Below are 16,922 nucleotides of genomic sequence, written 5' to 3'. Positions count from 1 at the left end.
TAACTGGTAAGATGCTCTGGTTGCCAATAATAATAATAATTATTATTATTATACATTTTTATTACAAAAAAAGACCGACCTGAAAAGTCTGCTTGTCCGTTTTCGCTGTGTTCGTTGCCGCGGCCTCCTCAATGACAATTGAAACGCATATGGAAGTCCTCATCAAAACTAATAATATGAGCCCAAACACTAGGTAGTCGCTGTACACTGTCGAGGAGTTCCTCTCATCTGTCTGCCAATTCCATTATCAGAACAGGTCGGTCAGAATAGGTCACTATAACATTTTATTTTCATTGAAAATATCACATGCATTTGACTGGCATATGTGTAGGCATTGCATATACATATATGTGTATGTATTGATTGTTAATACATGGATATAGTCATGTATTACATATATCTGTTTTTTTTATAACATCAAGTGACGGGACGAACAAGTCGTGCGCCTGATGGTAAGCTACACGCCAATCCATAACAGTTGCAGTGCCACTCAGAGCTTTAAATTGCAAAGATCTGAGGTGCACAGCCATTGCGCTCATCACTTTGAGACATAACAAAAAAAATAGAATCTCCTCCTTTTTTGAAGTCGGTTAAAACATGTAGATTTTTAATCACCTCCATACTCTGTAAGACTATGGAGCGTGTATTGAACAGCCGTCTCCTTGGATACCTCGAAGATAACGATTTTCTCAGTAACCGACAATATGATTCTCGCCGTGGTCGATCTCCTGGGGATCTTCTTGCGTATGCCACACATTTATGGGGCGAGGCTGTCGAGAAACGCGGTAAATCGCTTGCCGTGTCTCTCGACATATCAGAGGCCTTTGATAGGGTTTGGCATGATAGCCTGTTAAACAGGCTTCAAGCTTACGGAATTCCTGTTGGCTTTTGCACATGGATAGGCGATTTTCTGAAGGGTGGGATAATCCGCGTAGTTGTAGATGGTTACTCGTGTGCTCCTCATGGTATAAATGCCGGTGTACCTCAGGGATCTGTCCGCTCCGCCACTCTATTTTTGCTGCATATCAACGACCTGCTACTGATGCCCGGTATATTTTTTAATTAAATTTAATTCTTTGGGTACGCAGACGACAGCACAGTGGTAGAAAGTCATGTTTTTTAAGTTTGTGCGATTAGCTGTTGTACCAAATGGAACAATACCTTACGAAAACTGTGTCATCCAAAACAGCTTGCTTAAAGTATTGTACGTGCGTGCAAGACCGGGTAACGGTACCCGATGGAATTCAGGTTATCCTTCCTTTTAACTTGAAGAAAGGTGTCGTGATTACTTTATAGGATTGTATCGCGGTACCTCAATCGTGTTATGCAGATTTTAAACACCATAACTTTAATATCCAGAAATATACAGACAAATCTATAAGAGTAGTTAGATATTAGGGTATCTGGATACAAAGAGTTATCTGAAAAAACATGGCAGTAAAAACTTCATGATATTCACTGCGCTCTTCACCCCGAGACATAAATTGACAAGTCCCTTGTAATTTCATCAGCACTCTTCAAAACCGGAACACAGTAATATCAAAAGTCACATTACCGCTCGGTGGTAGAAATAGGCAAGATGTCAAGACGTCAAGTCACTAACAAGAAAAAAATGGCGTCCTGGAAATAAAAGCGGGACACGGCTCACCGCTAAGCGTTGCGAGACCAATTCAAATAACAGTGTAGGTAATATCAATCAAATCATGTACACACGCCAGCACATCACATGTGTAGCTTACACATTGCGATATCTTGTTCCGTTGCAATGGAGGCGATTTTCGAACAAAAATGTGTCGATGTACCGTTGTCCGTACTGTCTCCTGTTCCAGGATCAAACATGAGCTCGATAGTGAACTCGCTGGCGGCAGACGTCATCTCGGGAACGGCCATCGCTGCTGCTGGTACGCAGGTAATTAACGCACATTGCGCAAATTATACTTTGATCAATGTCCAATCATCGCGCTTTTCACTATCTCGTATGTGATAGTGACAGTTAAGAATTATTATTTGAGGGGAGCTCACATACAGACACTTAAAAATTGCTTAACGCCTTACAATATATTAATAGCAAATGCGGTTCTTTTACTTTTTGCCATTCAATTTTAACAATCTCAGTACAGCGGTCTAAACAAGGTAATTGTACGTTTGACTATCGATGGTAAGTAGTAAACGAACTTTTCTAAATTAATTTGTTCTGATTACTAAGTACTTTCCACACGATTACAGTAAACTCAAGTACTATAGTACAAAGATAATTCCCTAGCTTCAATTCAAGGGCCTAATCGGGTAGCACATAAATTAGACTTGACTTAATCTAATTGTGAAATTATTTGAAATGTATTTTGGAAAATGAAATATCGCGAATGGATTTCGATTTGACATTTTGTTCTGAAAATCAGGCTGTTTTTGTTTCCTAAAAACCTGGCCCTAACGGGAAGCGAACCAGTGATTTACCGCTGTAGTCTCGTTTCTTTATAAAAAATAATTTTCAGGTGGCCTGGTTCATTCCAATGCTGGTGGCCGCGATAGCGTACTTTCAATACGACCAGACCGATCCTGAAGGAAGACCTACTGACGTGGGGGACGAATTTATGCTACCGGAGTACGATTTTATTATTGTCGGAGCCGGCTCTGCTGGTTAGTAAGTACAATTGTAAAGATTTGTAGAAAAAAGATAGTAGAGCTATGAATAATGTGACATGATACCATAAACAGATAAGAACTTCGTGCAAGTTTTATTTTTTTATTATCGGAGGCCAAGAACCTCATGGGTCACCGATCAAGGAGAAAAACAGTACAAGCAAGCTGGTGTGTTGTCATCATGCTACTGGACTACAAATCATAAAAATTCATGCATGATTTTCTAACGTTCTGGATTGTGTCAAGGGTATAGAAATAAAATTTAAATTCTTTGAAACCTTCTCCTCAAAATGGGTTAACAACTACCAAACATGATTGCTAGCAGGCAGAATATGAATTACTAAAAGTGTAAGGCGGGCTTTGTAATCATAATACCACCACCCAGGTACTTATTATACACATACAATGAAGATTTCTCTTTACAAGTCTAGAAAACCATTATCGAGTAATTGTTTCTACCGTTAAAATAAAACACACAAAAACTGATTTCAGGTGCAGTAGTGGCAAATCGGCTATCAGAAATCAGTCATTGGAAGATACTACTTCTGGAAGCTGGAGGTGACGAAACGGAGATCTCTGACGTACCTCTGCTCGCCGGCTACCTACAGCTCAGCAAGCTAGACTGGAAGTATAAGACTGAACCGCAAGGGACCAGCTGCTTAGGTAAATAATTTAATCAGACGTGTAGTCCTGTCTCTTCGATAAACAAAGATTTGTCATAATCGTAGGTGCCTCGGCGTTGAACTACAACTTCACCGAATACATAAGAATATATAATACCTAGCACAATATTGATGTATTTTTTAGACGAGAGCGATGTTGATAAAGTGATACTAATGATAATTTTATATATTAGATACGCCTAGTTGCACAATGTTTTCCAAATAAATCATAACTTTTCAGCTATGGAGGGTGGTCGATGCAACTGGCCACGTGGCAAAGTCCTAGGCGGCAGTTCTGTCCTCAACTACATGCTGTATCTTCGAGGCAATAAGAAGGACTACAACAATTGGGAATCTCTAGGCAACAAGGGCTGGGGCTACAAAGATATCCTGTACTACTTTAAAAAATCTGAAGACAATCATAACCCGTACTTGGCGCAAACTCCATATCACAGTACAGGGGGATATTTGACAGTAGCTGAAGCACCTTACCATACACCTCTAGTTTCCAGTTTCATTGAAGCGGGTTTAGAGCTTGGGTACACGAATAGAGACATAAATGGAGAGAATCAAACTGGATTTATGGTCGCCCAAGGGACTTTGAGACGTGGTAGTCGATGTTCCACTTCTAAGGCGTTTTTGAGACCTGCAAAAGACAGGAAGAATCTACATATAGCCAAGCATTCCCATGTCACTAAAGTGATGATCGACCCTCGGACTAAAATTGCTTTCGGTGTCGAGTTTGTGAGGAATAAAATGGTATATCGTATCCGCGCTCGTAAAGAAGTCATTTTATCAGCAGGTACCATTAATTCAGCCCAGATATTAATGTTGTCTGGTATAGGACCGGCGGATGAATTGACAAAGCATAGAATCCCAGTGATACAGAATTTAAAAGTTGGACAAAATCTACAAGATCACATAGGTTTGGGAGGATTGGCGTTTATGGTCAATAAAGAAATTTCTATAGTAGAACATCGACTACATACAGTAAGCACTTTGATGGAATACGCCGTGTTAGGAGAAGGGCCTTTGACAATAATGGGAGGAGTGGAAGGTCTTGCATTTGTTAATACAAAATACGCGAATGCTTCTGAAGATTTTCCCGACATTGAATTCCATTTCATATCTGGTTCCACAAATTCTGACGGAGGCGAACAGCTACGAAAAGTCCACGGTCTGATGGACACATTTTACGACGCTGTGTTTAGACCTATAGACAATATGGATGTTTGGAGTATTATACCAATGCTTTTGCGTCCTAAAAGCAAGGGCTTCATCCAGTTACGAAGTGCGAATCCTTACGACTATCCTTACATTTATCCGAATTATTTGATGGATGAGATGGATGTGAAAACTCTAGTCGAAGGAGTGAAGATAGCCGTTGCTGTATCAAGAACGAAAGCTTTTCAGCGTCATGGGTCTGTATTAAACAAGCACGTTTTCCCTGCTTGTGTGAGTGTACAAAGATATACAGACGCATATTGGGAATGCATGATACGCCAGTACACTTGTACCATTTACCATCCTGTGGGAACAGCAAAGATGGGACCATACTGGGACCCTGATGCAGTTGTTGACCCTCAATTGAGAGTGTACGGAGTGAAAGGGTTGCGTGTGATAGATGGCAGTATAATGCCTAATCTAGTAAGTGGCAACACGAACGCTCCTATAATCATGATAGGGGAGAAAGGTAGTGATATGATTAAGGAGTTTTGGCTGAATAGGAGAGTATCCAGATATTACGCCTGATGGTGATGTACAAAAGAGAGTCCGTATCAGTATTAATGTCTCATACGAGGATTAAAAGCTGAAACTGAATGTTAAGTGAATTGAACTTTGAAAGTCAGTCATTTTCAGCAATATTTAGTGGGGGGCACACAAAGTTCCGAAGTGATATTTTTTTCTCGAGCTCGTTTATTTCCTGATTATACTATGTTGAATTAAAAATTACCCTGGAAAGGCAGTGCATTTTATAAATAAAGATTCATCGGGTCTTTATAAAATAATAAATAGGACTTTTTAAAAAGGTAACTGTGCTCATGAAAATATACAATTTTTGCTATTTAAATATTTAAAACAAAATCTGCTAGTCCATGCATTTTGGTCATATAAGTATATTTCTTTTTCGCTTTGTGTGTCCCATAATCAAAGTTGTTTCTTTTTAGACGAACAATTGGACGTAGTTACACAAAAATGATCCAATGCACATCCAGTCACTTTCGAGATATGGCAGTTTGAAGTTTAAAAATGTTTCACTCATGTTTTATTTCAAAATTTACAAATATCATGTAACTCCAGACATATTTATTTATGTTTATATGTTGGATTTTTTGCTGATCTAAGAGGTTAGACTTTAGGAACCGTTTGGTACATATAACTCATTTTTTGATAATTTTGTGCATTGGATCCTTTTAGCTTAACTACGTTGAATTATACTAAAAAAATATCATCTTTATGAGTTTCGAAAATAGCAAAATGTTCTTTTAGACGGAGTATGTTTATTAGAAATCTACGAAAGTCAACAAAAACTAAAATCAGTAATTTCTAGTTTCTAGGTCCTTTCAATTTTATGTGTGCAATTGAACCACAGTGTGACTGTTAACTTATTGTACCTATAAGTAATTTATTTTGAACTTAGTTTAAAATTGTGAACCGACTGTTTTTTGTGGTGAAAGTTTCAATAAACCTGTAAGTTAATGTGTGTTTAAAGACTTTTTATTTTTTTAATATTGAATATTTATGTACCAATGTTGTAACAATGGTAATTCAACCGTAACTTATTGTAATAAGTTGCTTAAAATCATAATTAATACTTATGGCAACGTAAAGCAAAGTAACTTAACGCTGACGCTGCAATGTAACACAGGTTTGTACAGAGTAATGACATGTGCCCGATTACTGTACTAATATTACCCGTATATTAAAATAAACACAGAATATATATGCTGTACGCAGCTGCCTACAGTATATAATATGTATTTGCATAAGTTGCTAGATTACTACTGGAGACTTCGGTATATTTGAAATAAGAAATAAATAAAAAATATCGCCACACGGCCAAATTGCATTTTATACTAAAATGAAATTAATTTTGCAACTTAAATATTCCCCACACGTACACTTCACACCCTTATCCCATCGGGGTAAGTAGAGGCCACAGTTCACTTGGTACGATCCTGACACAAATTTCTCGCCTCATCACCAAGCATTAAAAATTTTATGATTAAATATTTTTTAAACGTGATAATAGCATGCATATATGTAATAATTATTATGTACTTTAGTAACATTTGAAGTAATATTGTAGAAACAGAAAATTAAATGTGGGTTACACCACGTTTCCGCTGATAGCCTAAATTTGATATGGTTGGTAATTCGATTTCATTTATTTAATCGTAATTTGCTTCGTATTATAAATTCAACTAAATTTAGTATTATGATAATTTTCATTACTAACATAGACTATACAATTTTTTTACAGAGCATGTTCTTTTTAATTTTTTTTGTAAGTAACATCTATGGACTTACACTGAAATAAAATGTTTGAATTTGAATATTGTCACCTACTCAGCCATTTTTTTTTCTTCTAAGTAATGTAGATTACCCGTACCTGCTAATACATGAAATAAAGTATACAACCAAACAAGTTCTATATAACTGTACATTTATTCATTTATTATTTTCTACATGTAAACTTCTACATTAATAATTACTCTATTCAAAACAATACCTGATGTTGTCAACGAATTTTCTAAGTCAGCAAAGACGGAATGGTTAATTCATATCGCCAGTTACGACATTGCTTGCTTCGAAGGCAGTTCGGCAAAATGATAAGCGATGGCTCGACCGCAATTAAATCTATGGTTTCCTCTTCCCGAATCATATTCGGCCTATTGCCAGGTTTGGGGGCCCTGATTGTCCTGAGAATGGCTATACATATATATAGACCAGATATAGAGGACGCAGAACACAGAGTGAGACCAGTGGAGAATCTTTATGATTGTTACGATTTTATTATAGTCGGCGCAGGATCTGCAGGATCTGTGCTAGCTAGTCGTCTTTCCGAAAATCCTGACTGGAAAGTTTTACTTTTAGAAGCCGGATCAGATGAGAATGTCTTATCGGAGTTGCCAGTGTTATTTCCTACACTACAAACATCATCTATAGACTGGCAATTTGTGACAGAACCCAGTGATTCTTATTGCTTAAGCATGGTTGATAAACGGTGTAAGTGGCCTAGAGGCAAAGTGCTTGGTGGTTCGAGTGTTTTAAATGCGATGCTATACATTAGAGGTAATAAAAAAGATTATGATAATTGGGCCAACATGGGTAACATTGGATGGTCGTATGAAGAAGTACTGCCGTATTTTATAAAGTCAGAAGACATGAGGATTCCAGAATACCATAATGGCCCTTATCACGGCGTTGGTGGACCATTAACAATTGAATATTTCAACAATGAACAACCGATTACTAGGGATATTTTGGAAGCTGGAGAACAACTCGGTTATAAAATACTTGATGTTAATGGAGCACAGCAAACAGGGTTCACCAGATCTCATGCAACGGTCAAAGATGGTCTTAGGTGCAGTACAGCAAAAGGTTTCTTAAGACCTGCTGCTAAGAGAGAAAATTTACACGTTAGCATATTTTCCTTGGTAGAAAAGGTGCTCATTGATGAAGACAAAAAAGCGTATGGTGTGTTGTTTTCAAAACACGGACACACGCAAATCATTAAAGCTAGCAGAGAAGTGATTTTATCTGCAGGAGCGATCCAAACACCACAGCTATTAATGTTATCAGGAATAGGCGAAGCTGAACAACTGAAAGAAGTTGGTATATATCCTATAGCAAATCTACCTGGTGTTGGAAAGAATCTTCAAGATCATGTAGCGATGGGTGGCCATTCCTTTTTATTCGATAATCCTTACGCAAATGGAACAGATTATTGTTTTAACTTACGTTCAGTGCTTTCTCTTTCAAGTCTTATAGACTTTGCTATAAATAAAAACGGTTTGTTCTATAGCATGATGGAAGCAGAAGCTATGGCGTTCGTTAATACGAAATACCAAGATCCCACAGAAGATTACCCCGATATTCAGTTGTTCATTGCACCAACAGCAGATAATATGGACGGTGGATTATTTGGTAAAAGAGCTAATGGATTGACGGACGAGACGTATGCGGAATTATATGAAGATATATTGTACGAACCATCGTTTTCTGTGGTACCGTTGCTACTGCGGCCGAAGAGCAGAGGTTATTTAAAGCTCAGAGATGCGAGTCCTTATTCTCCGCCGCGTATATATCCGAATTATTACTCTGATCCTCATGATGTGAATGTTATGGTAAGTACCTACTTTTAAATAATAAAACACATTAAATCTTTATATTCCTGTTTCGCAGTGTTGTTCAGGTTAAAGTTATTACCGTAACACACTATTCAAACTAATCGGCATTTTGCGTTGGGGTAATGCCGCCGATATCAATATAATCTTTGTCGTGCAGAAAGTGCGGTTTTACAATCTGGGCCCCAGAGTATCTTTGAGAGATACGTTTAAGAAAATTAACATTCTTACATTAGCGTCACAGTACATCTATGAAAATGTGATTTATGTTAAGAGGAACAGTAATTTCTTTATGAAAAATATTGAACGACTTAACATTAATACGAGGAACAAAAATAAACCAGCTGTTCTTGATAGTCGTTTTATCAGAGTCACAAATTCATTTAAGGGGCAATGTATGCGTTTCTATTACAAGATTCCGGTTGATATACAAAATTTGCCATTCACGAGGTTTAAAACCATAGTGAGACAAAAACTTTATACTAAAGGTTATTATGCAACATCTGCGTACTTGGATGACAAAAATCCGTGGTAGTAACCCGTTTAGTCCATGGAGGTAGTCGCGATCTCTGATGTTTCAAAACAAAAATAAAATATATTGTAAATGTGTACAAATGTTATTTACAAAGAGTTTCTTGCTCATTCTTCTCAGGGGAATCTGCCTTACGAATGAGCGGTAGAGTTTAACCAATATGACGATTTCAAGTGTAAATAATGCTTACCCATGAAATAAAGATTATTTTGATTTTGATTTTGACTCACTAAAATAAAAGTATTTACAAAGCCGCACAGTTAAAAAAGTAAATGTATTTAAGAAAATGATTAAAATTATTGTTCATATCGAGTTCTTAGGTTTTGGCGACAGCTATAAATAGGAAATGATACTATTCTTCGGATTTAAATCGCGTATAACAGTCTTTTCAAATTTTTGCTTTTTTTTGTTTGTTTATGTTATTTAATTCGCATAATTGTAAGTTTTTTTATAAAAAAAAACCCACCTCCAAAATTCGTGAAATTAATTAATTTGCCAAGTTTATTGAAATCAGTTACCGGAAAGTGCGTGAAACTGGATCACCTCTAGTTTGCTACACTTAGAGGTGGAATATTTTCTTCAAATTGAAATAGGACCAACACTGAGGTACCCTCTTTTCAACAAATAATCTCAGTACAGAATACTAAAAGCACCGAGCTCAAAAGTATGTGGAATTACATCTATTTGCCAAGTTTTATTGAAATCCGTTACCGGAAAGTGCGCAAACCCGGATTCATTCCCTAGTTCGCCACTATACAGAACTTGATACAGGAGATAATAAAAATCGGTTCTCACTACTCAAAGTATATTGAGAGAGAAAAACGCCTTGAATTGGAGAATAACAAAATCAACCATTAAAATAATTGCTCCTGATAATAAAATTTAGACGCTATTTATAATAATGAATCTTCATGCGTGAACGGCCACCCTTAGAGGTGGATGATTTTCTTCAAAATTAAATGAGACTACTGGAGGTACCCTCTTTCCAATAAAAAAGAATCATCAAATTCGGTTCACTAATGGCGGAGTTATCGCGTAACATACATACAAAAAAAAAACATACAGTCGAGTTGAAAACCTCCGTTTTTGAAGTCGGTTAAAAAATAATTGAAAAAAAAAATGCAGTCCAATTGAGAACCTCCTGTTTTTATAGTTTAATTTCCAATCATTGTTCGTCTTAGTAATTAACGTTTCTGCCTGTACGCATTTATTTAAGGACAAAAGTACTCGTTTTTTATAATAATATAATCACTAAGCACTCATATTATTAAATACTATTGTTACCCGTAATTAAGTTTGTCTTTGCTCTGCGGTTTGTCCAACTGATTACATTGTATTTATTATTCATGTTTACGATACTATTGATAACCGATTTTATCATTACGCAATGTTTAATTTGCGTAATTTACTCGTCTAATTAACTGTAACAACTTAGAATGCATTTACATTTCTTATCATAACTAATGCGTTTGCATTTTGGAACTTTCGAGATATTGGCACCTAACATTTTCTTTTTTTCTTTGACAAATGTCAATTTCGCTTATTTTGCTTAACAATAAAACTAAAACTAAATATGATATTAAAAAACCGAAAAGTGGGGCTTGTAGATTTCGTTATGCTGATTCCAGACATGTTAAAGACTCAATTTCGTTAAAAATGTTACGATTATGTTAGTTATGACAAGAATGTCTGATTAGGAATTTAAAATTAACCAATGACAATGCTCTAATATCACGTGTGATGCAGTAGGAAATTTAAACCAACCAATTACTTGACTCTATTTATGTCAGTTATTAACGAATTCGTAACTAGAACGTGATGTGATAAATTCATATTTAAATTTCAGATCGAAGGCGCCCGTATAGTTCAGGAGCTAGTGAACCAGCCTGCTTTGCAGCGGCTCAATGCACGTCCTAACCCGCACCGTAACCCTGGCTGTGCGAACTACGAGCTCATGTCAGCTGAGCACCTGGAGTGCCAGGCTAGGCACCATTCCTTGACTATATACCATCCTGTAGGGACATGTGCTATGGGACCTGCTGTGAATCCTGAAGCTGTAGTAGATCCTAGATTGAGGGTTGGTATTTTAAACTTAATAAATAGTATTGCAGAGGCCGGGAAATAAGGGATTGCTGAATGAGTATGAGTTATAAGGACGAGCGCGAGTGAGGCTTGTATTAATACGAGTCAAGCTCAAACAATGTGAGGAAATAATTAATATTACAAGTAATACCTATTTGACGTGTTAAGACAATTGCTAAAAAAAAATGTTATTGTTTTTCCAGGTACATTAATAATTATAGTCTGCTGAACTTCTGATGATGTGTTTCAATGTGTATCTATTATTGTATTTTCGTTATCGCTCTTCTCACTAGCACTGATTTTCGCGACCTAAATACAAAAAAGACGAAAAACAAACGAATATTATAACACTTTAGTTTAAGGTTACCCGCCATTTTCTTTTTTTTAAGTAAGAGGTACAGATAGGTGTTTCTAATTCTCGCAAATACTGGGCAGTTGGCTGTATGAGTTTTTCTTTTGCCTGTTTACATAGTTGATTACTAGTAGGCAGATTTAAAAGTTTAGAGAAGTAGACACTAATGGATTTTTATACGTTGCAGACCTTTGCCGGGAAGAAGTCGTACGGTACATAAATGACAAACTTTCCGTATTCGATTTTTGAAAGTAACCCAAACATTTCTGAACATGTCTGAGAACCAAATGCATCGAGTACCAGTAGGGTTAGCACGATAGAGGGCGACTAGAAAAAAACTATGGTAGCATAATGGTTTAACCCATCGCCTGTCAAGCAGATGTTTTCGAATCCGGGCTCGCACATCTAGAGTATTTCGAAATTATGATAATAATAACGCACACAATCAACATAGCCCCGCAATAGATACACAACCACAAATTACGCCCTAACTCACGAGGGAAATAAATGTAGGCCATACAAATATTTCTCCCGACCCGGGAATCGAACCTGGGACCTCTGTGTTTCAGTCAGTCAGTCAGTGGCATAGTAACCGTTCGGCCACGGAAGAAAGTTTATATAGAAAATGAATTTATATACGAAATTTAATTTGATTTTTACTACTAGCTTTTCGGTGAATGAAAACATTGTGATGAAGCCTGCATGTCGAAGAAAGTTGACAAGCCTCGGAAAACGTGTAAAGTCCCTAACCCTCGTCGGGCCAGTGTAGCGGACTATAGCCTAAATGCTCGCCTGAGAAGAGACCCGCGCCCAGTAGTGGGACGTACAAATGGGTTGATGTTGATTAATGTAATGACTAGAACTACGAAACAGCAGACATCGAGATGTCTTAATTTTTGCGAGGATACATCATGGCGCAACAGCTTGAAACGCTTTTGAGTTAGTGCGTAAAATCGTGAATCTATTCTTGGTATAACCAAAATATACAAATATTTCGTTATATAACTAACTGGAATATTTTTTTGCATTGCTGTCCCTATAGTAAAAGTGAATAGACTTGAGGTCACAGTTGCCTAGGCGCAAGAATAACATATAGTACTATTGCCCCTACAATTTCTTTGGTAAATTAGAATATACACCCAGTATATACTGTATGCATAACATCGAGTATATAACCAGAAATAGAGACGAAATGTCATTTAATTTGTTTGAAAACTAGTCTGAAAATCATTACGGTGAATACGAAACAATTGACGGGTGTTGTCAATAGTTCCACTTCAAATCGATCTCTTTAACTTGAGCTTTCCTTTAATGGACGAAAATTGAAAAATTACATATTTAATTACCGATGAAATGTGATTCCGTTTCTTTAGTAATAAGATATTTTGCTGATTTTTCCAGACCACCGAATGGAACAGTTAAAGTTAGAGATATTATCTTTATTACAATAAATACAGAATATTTTTGGAATGTACGGAGACGTACAGACAGGTCAGTTGTTGGCGCTGTACTACACAGGGCGCACTATAAGTTTCCGGAGCTGGCCACTTACATAAACAATATTTAAAAACTAATTACAACATTTGAAAGTGGAAATCTTTGGCTGTAGAATACAGTTTGTTTCATCTGCCTGTCACTTGTTTTTACATTGTGGCGTCATGTTACATATTGGTTGTCTACATCACCATGGATTAACTCGTGAAAATTTTCGTAGTATGATTTTCTACGACTTTAAGTGTAATTAAACAGCTCAGCGGAGCTTCGCTCGGCTTCAAAATGATTTTGGCGATGAAGCACCATGCAAGACGACTATTTATAGCTGGTTTACAGAATTCAAACGCGGTCGTGTGAATCTCAGTGACGAATGTCGTGATGGTCGCCCGCCCACTGCTGTGAACAACAAAAACATCGATGCTGCGCGCCCGCCGTATGATCAAAACAGACAGGCATATGACATACCATGAAATTCGGGCATCTTTAGGCAAAGGCATGAGTCAAATACAATCAATACTACTCAACATTTGGGTGTGAGAAAGCTATGCTCTCTGTGGATCCCACTCAATTTGACTGAGGCTCAAAAAACGGATCGCGTCACTTGGTGCAATGCCATACTTACCAGATTCAACGAAGGGGCGTCAAATTTGATATGGGACATAACAGGTGACGAAACATGGATTTATAGTTACAATCTCAAAACAAAGCAGTAATCGGGCGTATGGGTCTTTCGAGATGAGCCGAAACCAACCAAGGTGGCGCGCGTGCAAAGTGCCTCTAAGCGGATGATTGCTTCTTTTTTTAATAAAACTGGACATGTGGCTACTTTGGAGAATCGTTGTACCGTGAATAGTGATTGGTATCATTTGTTTGCCGGAAGTTATTGACAAACTCTATAAAAATAACCATAAACGACGTATCATCTCGCACTACGTTAATGCCAGTTCTCACACGGCCAGACAGACAAATTAATTTTTGAAGGTGAACAACGTTGACCTTATGAGCCATCCCGCGTACAGTACCGACCTGGCAACATGTGACCTTTATTTATTTCCAAAAATTAAGAACCAGTTACGCGGTCAACTATTTTTATCAACTGAAGAGCTGTCGAAGAGTATGAAAAATATGTTTCAGAGATTGTCACGGAGGAGTGGCATAAATGTTTTCAAAATTGGTTCATTCGTATGAAAAAGTGCATTAACGCTAACTGAGAATATTTTGAGAAAATATAATAAATATAAATTCATTTCTGACCATTTGTAGTATTTTTTTCTTATTCATTCTGGAAACTTATAGTGCGCCCCACATATTTCAGCTTTCTAATTTGTGATGTTAGTCCAAACGAGTGTTGATATTTAAAAGTGACATAAGGCCCATTTGCCTGATGAGTTGCCAGAGCTGGATGGCCCTTATTTCGTCTCTATTTCTGGTTATATACTTGATGATGCATAAAATAATACTAAAATGTAGTTTATAACACAGCGTATAATAAGCATACTTGAAGTTGAAGTTTTCTATATATTATCAAACACTAATTAAACTATAGATAAAGATCTCCAATCAACATAAACGTAACTATGTGCGCCATAATGTGCTTGTAGATATTTGTACAAAAACGTAAACAAAAAAGCAGTGATCGTAAACTTTTTCTTTAGACAACAAATTATGGTAAAGGAAAACCTAAGAACAATAACCTGTTTATTATTATTAAGTGACGGGACGATGAAGTCGTGCGCTTGATGGTAAGCTACACGCTTGTCCACAACAGTAGTTGTAGTGTCATTCAGAGCTTTAAATCGCAAAGATCTGAGGGGCATTGCCACTGTGAAGATATTACAATATTTTCGAATAACTTGGATGCCTACTCATATAAATATTGTAGGTGCCACAAACTCGTGATCTTTGATCTTGTCTTGTTTCATAAACAAACGTAAGTCTACCTACGTTTTTCTAAATCACACAGAATATAAGTAATATGTTAATTTTTACAGGTTTACGGTGTAAGAAACTTAAGAGTTGTCGACGGCAGCATAATGCCAAATATCGTGAATGGTAACACAAACGCACCGATCATCATGATAGCAGAGAAAGCCTCAGACATGATCAAGGAAGACTGGCAAGAAATATCTGAACCATCGTCATGTACACTTCATTATAGACATGGGACCGGTGACGATACCCCAACCAAAGTTGAAATCCATTTCAAACCTGACGTTTTTAATGAAACAGCTGAGCTTTTTAAGTATTTATCTTCAGCCCGTGGTAATGAAAAAAAGGAACAAAAAGATGATGATGGCATTTCTAGAAAATATGGAATTGAAGATGCCAGACGCAATGAATATAAAAAGGTTGCTACAAAAGTAACTGTTAACAAAGCTGTTAAAGATTATACCCCTCAAACGCAACAGCCATACTTCGCAAACCCAAATTACGCGTTCCAACGTTATCCATCTCCTATATTTTACAACCCGGTATCCAACACTAATGTTCCAAATTTAAACCCTACCTTTACCAATCAAAATCCTTATAGCATTCCAAATATAAACGTAGGTAAAGTAGCCAACCAGCTCCCGTATCCCTTTACTAAATTCAATCAGAAACCTTATAAAAATCAATGGGCCAATCAAATGTCTTTCGATTATGAAACAACCAATCAGGAAGAACCTGTGTATTATGAAACTAAAGAAGTTTTAACGCCTGAAGGTAGAAAATGTAAAGTTTGGCTTTATTACGACGGTACGAAGTACGAAGTAATTGTTTAATGTTTTATATTTCCTTTATTGAATATTTGCAGTATTTATCCCAGTGTTTATTACTAGATGTAAGAGTAGTTAATTGTTGTTGTGTTTATAAAATCAAATCTTTGCCTATATAATTGATGAAAGAATGGAAATTTGTCTTCTGTGCTATGAATCTAAATATATATAAAATCTTATAATAATACAATTTTGAGACGCTTTATTTAATTTAATATGAACGATAAGTAAATATTCTTTCAATTCATTTAAGAACTTCATTTGTAAATGTATTTACTAAAACTTTGAACAATGAATAATACTCTTAAATAAACTTTTTTTAATATAATTTTTTTATTTTAAAACAAAACTAATATAAGGGGAAAAAAACTTAACGAAAACGATATTTTTGATGGACATGATTTGATGTATTTGTTCTTTGATATGCAATTAAACATGCTGTTTAAAATTTTATTCAACACATTTTTTATCCAACAAAAATTACTTAAAGCATTGCTAGTCCCTAATTAAACCCCCTAGCAACACAAAATTTTTAAATTCTTAATTAAATAAATAAAAAAAATAATTTCACACGCACAACCTTTAAATTTTAACTCATTACTAGTTATTACTTAAGGTAGGTTATTACTTGGTACACACTCCGCATATGAGCTTGGTGCAGCAAGCGAACAGCTAGTCATCACTCAATTATATTTTCTGTAAGTTTTCAAGTATTGTGTTTCCTATGTTTTGTGGAGAAATAAATAGTCTTCATTTTACGAAAAAGTATATTAATACCATTTAATAATATTTATATAATTAATTAATTATGTTAGTTAATCATTATCACGCGCGGACAGCCGGACAGCCGGACAGCCGGCCAAACGGCCAGACGGACAGACAGACAGAGACAGAGAGCCCGCCCGTGTTCACTCGTTATACAAACATTTAGTTCTCCATGATAATCATACAATATTCATAAAGCACCGTGACAAGAACTGTATTACATTTAAAATTGGAATAGTACTGGAATAATATTGAATTTTCAAATTTAGTCAGTGAAAGTCATAGATA

The 16,922-nt window shown here is 36.3% G+C and overlaps 2 protein-coding genes across 2 annotated transcripts; both read left to right on the top strand.

Moving 5' to 3' along the window:
* The first annotated feature begins 1,790 nt into the window (after positions 1-1,790).
* Positions 1,791-5,592, top strand: LOC113225987 (glucose dehydrogenase [FAD, quinone]-like). Its single transcript, XM_026458481.1, has 4 exons — positions 1,791-1,909; positions 2,493-2,637; positions 3,133-3,303; positions 3,544-5,592. Exons 1-4 carry the CDS (start codon positions 1,838-1,840, stop codon positions 5,052-5,054), a joined length of 1,899 nt encoding a protein of 632 aa, XP_026314266.1. The 5' UTR covers positions 1,791-1,837; the 3' UTR covers positions 5,055-5,592.
* A 1,590-nt stretch (positions 5,593-7,182) lies between these two features.
* LOC113225986 (glucose dehydrogenase [FAD, quinone]-like) lies at positions 7,183-16,060 on the top strand. Its single transcript, XM_026458480.1, has 3 exons — positions 7,183-8,653; positions 11,032-11,262; positions 15,105-16,060. Exons 1-3 carry the CDS (start codon positions 7,232-7,234, stop codon positions 15,873-15,875), a joined length of 2,424 nt encoding a protein of 807 aa, XP_026314265.1. The 5' UTR covers positions 7,183-7,231; the 3' UTR covers positions 15,876-16,060.
* Positions 16,061-16,922: the final 862 nt, after the last annotated feature.

The sequence above is a fragment of the Hyposmocoma kahamanoa genome, unplaced genomic scaffold (genome assembly GCF_003589595.1).
Source record: "Hyposmocoma kahamanoa isolate Upper Pololo Valley unplaced genomic scaffold, ASM358959v1 180, whole genome shotgun sequence".
Classification (NCBI taxonomy): Eukaryota; Metazoa; Arthropoda; class Insecta; order Lepidoptera; family Cosmopterigidae; genus Hyposmocoma; species Hyposmocoma kahamanoa.
This window is presented reverse-complemented; position numbering and strand designations above follow the sequence as displayed.

Excerpts from the sequence above, each read along its gene's own strand:
- LOC113225987 (XM_026458481.1), top strand. The coding sequence starts at position 1,838 with ATGAGCTCGATAGTGAACTCGCTGGCGGCAGACGTCATCTCGGGAACG. Across the intron at positions 2,638-3,132 it reads TGTCGGAGCCGGCTCTGCTG|GTGCAGTAGTGGCAAATCGG; the intron begins GTTAGTAAGTAC and ends AACTGATTTCAG. Across the intron at positions 3,304-3,543 it reads GCAAGGGACCAGCTGCTTAG|CTATGGAGGGTGGTCGATGC; the intron begins GTAAATAATTTA and ends ATAACTTTTCAG.
- LOC113225986 (XM_026458480.1), top strand. The coding sequence starts at position 7,232 with ATGGCTATACATATATATAGACCAGATATAGAGGACGCAGAACACAGA. Across the intron at positions 8,654-11,031 it reads CTCATGATGTGAATGTTATG|ATCGAAGGCGCCCGTATAGT; the intron begins GTAAGTACCTAC and ends TTTAAATTTCAG. Across the intron at positions 11,263-15,104 it reads TAGTAGATCCTAGATTGAGG|GTTTACGGTGTAAGAAACTT; the intron begins GTTGGTATTTTA and ends TAATTTTTACAG.